At 40.3% G+C, this 4805-nt stretch overlaps 1 protein-coding gene across 1 annotated transcript; it reads left to right on the top strand.

The window, feature by feature from the left end:
• The first annotated feature begins 1600 nt into the window (after nucleotides 1–1600).
• On the top strand, nucleotides 1601–2539 carry LOC126234864 (piggyBac transposable element-derived protein 3-like). Its single transcript, XM_049943605.1, has one exon. The coding sequence runs from the start codon at nucleotides 1601–1603 to the stop codon at nucleotides 2537–2539; it is 939 nt and encodes a 312-aa protein (XP_049799562.1).
• The last annotated feature ends 2266 nt before the right edge of the window (nucleotides 2540–4805 follow it).

The following is a 4805-nucleotide window of genomic DNA, read 5'->3' as shown; positions in this document are numbered from 1 at the left end:
CAGAAGTGGAGAAGAAAAAACAAGAAATCGACCCTAGACATCCTTTGTTCGGACATGACCCTCAACAACCAAGACTGAGGTCGAGAAAAATCTACCTACAGAAAACTATGGCGAGACTCCCTAGCTGAAGACAATCACATAACGGTCAAGGAGGAAATAGCCGAAGGTCCACACCTGTCATACGTGACCTGGAAGACTTTGAACAGACTGCGAGTTGGGTGTCAAGGTGCAAAGCCAACCTCAGGAAGTGGGGCTTCGGTAATGAGGAGGAAACTTGTTCAAATGGTTCAAATGGCTCTGAGCACTATGGGACTCAACTGCTGTGGTCATTAGTCCCCTAGAACTTAGAACTACTTAAACCTAACTAACCTAAGGACAGCACACAACACCCAGCCATCACGAGGCAGAGAAAATCCCTGACCCCGCCGGGAAAAGGAAACTTGTCAGTGTGGTGACGTACAGGACGAACAACATCTGCTAGTCTGCAGGAACCTACCGGCTGCATGCACTGTCTGTGATCTTGCTGTAGCCAGCGAAACTGCTGTCATAACAGCCGAATGCTGGGCCCGTCAAAAAATATAATCATCTTGCTGCTTGTTTATCTGCTGCTTGTTTGTATATATTATTGAATCTGTGTCATAAATACTACTGGACATATTTAATTTTGCAAATTTGTTATGTGAATCAATACTTATTAGTTTTCGTAATTATTTTATGTCCTGGGCTCTAAAAATAAAAAAAATACTGACAGTCATATCTCAGTACTCTAAGACAAATTACATCAGGTGTTTGTACAATTTCACTCGACAATTTCGATATTATTCAGCCTCAAAGGATTATGGGATGTTTTTAACTAATCTGTTGTACCCTACATCCTGGATGATGGCTAATAACCGAAAACGGTAGATGAGTAATGGGACAAATAAACAGCTGATTGTTAAAATGCTTTTTATGAAATACTTTACGGCTGTTGAACCTCACCTTATGGAAACATTACAAACATTTACTGCTTCCAAACTACAAAAGACAGAAACACAATTTCAACGTTCCTGGAAAGAGAAAAGTTCGAATTTTTATAAATTCAATGCGAATACCATGTGTTACACGACAAATATCAAAACGGTGGCTCATTTCCTGACACACTCGAAGCAGGTGGTCTTTCGTTATCAAATTCCCAACGTCAACAATGCGATGTTGCAGGATTTCAAGTTTGTCAGGCATAGGGGGATAAAAACGCGGTCTTTTGCGTAATCACGCTTATGAAGTTCATCCACTTCTCCTCCTCTTCAGGTCCAACGTCCTAGAAAGGTGTCATTCAAGTAACTTCGGACTTGCTTAAAGAAATGACTCGAGGCACCGTCTTGCATGAAGATGAAGTCATCTGAATCACCTTCAGATCGAGGAGATAACCAGGTTTGAAGCACGTTTAGATAGGTTAGTTCTGTCACAGTTTTCTCCATGAAGTAGAATGCAACAGCACCAATGCGGCAGTGATTTAACCCTCTATTGCACTGTGTATATTTAAATATACATATTTTCAGAACTCTGTACTAGCTCATGTGATGTAACTGTGCCACTGACGTGCACTGTATACTCAGATATGCTGCGAAAAAATTTATCAAAAATACCAATTGAAGAACACCTTGCATTGGACGAACAAACTGTGCCATTCAAAGGTCACAGTAGCTTGAAACAGTATAATCCCAAGAAACCAAAAAAGTGGGGCTACAAAATATATTGCACAGCAGGTGCCAGTGGTATTATTTATGATTTCGAAATCTATTCTGGACCCGTCAATCAACCCAGTCATCTTCCTAATGTAAACGCCAGTGGAAATGTAGTGCTCAGATTGGCTGAAAGAATACCAAAGTACAAAAATCATAAACTGTTCTATGATAACTGGTTCTGCAGTCCAGAGCTTCAAGTTGAGCTGGTAAAATGTGGTATTCACTGTCTGGGAACAGTACAGTTGAATAGAGTGAGAAACAATAAGATGCCATCTGATGCTGAAATGAAAAAGCAGGGAAGAGGCACATCTGTTGAATCCACTGCATCTGTTTCTGGATATGACCTGATTCTTGTGAAATGGCAAGACAACAGGTGTGTCAGCCTTCTGGGCACCTTTTCAGGCACTCACCCAGAAAGCCAGGTTGCAAGATATGACAAAAAAACAAAGCAACATATCGAAATAAAATGCCCAAAGATTGTGAAGGAGTACAACAAGTTTATGGGAGGTGTTGACACTATTGACTCCTTATTAGCTCTGTACAGAACGAAAATCAGGTCAAAGAAATATTACATGAGACTGTTCTTCCATTTATTGGACATGAGTTGTGTTGTTGCTTGGCTACTTTACAAGAGAGCCTGTCATGAAAATAGTATTGAAGAGAAAACCCAGATGGCTTTGTTTGATTTCAAGCTTGATATTGCTGAATCCTTATGCTGGTCAGGAAAACCATCCAAGAGACAATCGCTGGATAGCTCACCAGGCAGTGGCACCAAAAAGAGAAGGCAGCCAACCAAATACAGCAAATGCTGACATCAGGAAGGACAGAATCGATCACTGGCCTAACTACTGTGAAAAATCTGCCAGATGTAAATATAATAAATGTCAAAAAATAACAAAAGTAATGTGTACCAAATGTAACACCTATTTGTGTTTTGTACCAGATAGAAATTGTTTCTACAATATTCACAATGTATAAATTCTGGAAATATGTAACTGCATAGTAGTGACATTTTGCTAACTGATGTATACCCAACTTTTATAATGTTTTTTATTTTCGTTTTTTAAATAAAATTTAATTTAAAGTCTTAATTTGTCGATGTACCATAAATTTTGAACTCTGTTCTCCAAAAATGTAGTACCTTCTACGAACTAATATGTACGTACTCATTACATCCGTATTTGCGCAGTGTATATTTGAACATACAGAGTGATATTTTCCAAAATATATATACTAGAAAGTTTATCATCATCTATTTTTCATTCATGGGCACTATGAAGTATAAATCCAAAGTTGTTATTGGAAAATTCTTAGTTTTACTGTTCTTGTGCAATAGAGGGTTAAACGTCTAATTGGACTGCTCAAATTTTAAACTGTTGTCTGTCCAGGAACAGCGGAATTATGGTGCTACCTTTGCTACCTTTTGTAATTTGGAAGATATAAATGTCTGAAATCAGTTCCTTCCTTTTGAATACGTATGAAATAGACTTAACTACCGCATGGATGTGTGTCGTGTGAGTAGAGGGCAATCATAAAAAATCTGTAGAGTGAAAAACGCAAACTTGTTGAGTTTGCGCTTCTGTTCGCGCATCAGTGATATTTGTAAATACAATGCTTTGAAAAATATAGAGCTCTGAAAACTAAAGAATCATTTGTAGTAGACCAATACTTATAACATCTCAGGTGAGTTTTGTAAAAAGTGAATGTCTTAAGCTAGAATGGAAGTACTGCTTACACGAACATCTCTGGTGAAGTTTGTAAAAAGTGACTGTGTAAAAAAAAAATACACTATGAACGTTGGTTTCCCAGGAGAGCGAAGCAGCTGCTTCCTGAAGACGGATTAAAGCGCCCGAAGCGCGTGGTAAATAAAAAATAAAATTTTAGTGATTGGTTATGTTGTGTTTGACTCCTAAAATATCACATATTTCAGCGTCAGGTCACTCAGATACTATCATTACCGGTTTCATCACTGTCATCATATGATCTGCTCTAAAAGTACGAAAAAAGGGGATAATGAAACGTTGGGAAAGTAAGTTACAAATCTAAGTAACTCTGCACACAAATACACGTTCTTGAATACGTTACTCAGCAAAATCGTCTACTTAACAGATCAGGACAGACGCTCACAATGTAAACACATCTGCACCCTGATTTTGGAGCTGCAGGCAATAGTTAACTGCGTAATGGCATAGTGTTGAAAAATTTAAATCGCAAAAGTGTCCACAACATAAAATCGATTGTGAGATACATCCTCGGAAGCTCCTGGATTTCACACCTACAGGAAAGAGACCACCAGGGAGACCCAAGAAGCGTTGGAGGGATGGGCTCCATGAAGAATTAAACCAAGTGTCAATAGATGTGAACGGATGGCGGATAGCAGCAATGGCCAGAATACAGTGGAGGAGGAAACTTGTAGATGCGTGCGGTCCACTGGGCCTCATCACGTAGTAGTAGTAGTTGTAGTAGCAGTGTTGTGGCGTAACAAGACAGCCACGCCACTCGGGTGTAGCCGAAAGGCACGCGTTAACTCACGCAGGCTAGTAGATAGGTCTGAAACAGGATACGTAATGAATGCTATAAAGAAAAGTACGTAGCTCCTGGAATACTTAACTTTAATCCATCCTTGTGGTACATCGCTCTTGACGATACAAGTGAGACTCTTTAGATACAAGCTACGTAAGGCTAATGGCGCCTTGCTAGGTCGTAGCCATTGACTTAGCTGAAGGCTATTCTAACTATCTGCTCTGCAAATGAGCGAGGCTTCGTCAGTGTGCATCGCTAGCTACGTCGTCCGTACAACTGGGGCGAGTGATAGTCCGTCTCTCGAGACCTGCCGTGTGGTGGCGCTCGGTCTGCGATCACTGTCAGTGGCGACACGCGGGTGCGACATGTACTAATGGACCGCGGCCGATTTAAAGCTACCACCTAGCAAGTGTGGTGTCTGGCGGTGACACCACAAGTAGTATCCTTGTTAAAGAGAAAACTAAGAAAAAATGCCGTACCTATGGGTATAGGTAACCTAGACGTACATTAGAAGCGGGCTAAAAGACGCTCGCCAAAAGAAGCAATGCTAGAGTG

This window comes from Schistocerca nitens, chromosome 2 (assembly GCF_023898315.1).
Source record: "Schistocerca nitens isolate TAMUIC-IGC-003100 chromosome 2, iqSchNite1.1, whole genome shotgun sequence".
In the NCBI taxonomy this organism is placed as follows: Eukaryota; Metazoa; Arthropoda; class Insecta; order Orthoptera; family Acrididae; genus Schistocerca; species Schistocerca nitens.
Note: the sequence above shows the minus strand (reverse complement) of the source record. Positions and strands in the feature narration are given on the sequence as shown.

What these genes read in the sequence shown, in the direction of transcription:
- LOC126234864 (XM_049943605.1), top strand. Translation starts at nt 1,601, where the DNA reads ATGCTGCGAAAAAATTTATCAAAAATACCAATTGAAGAACACCTTGCA.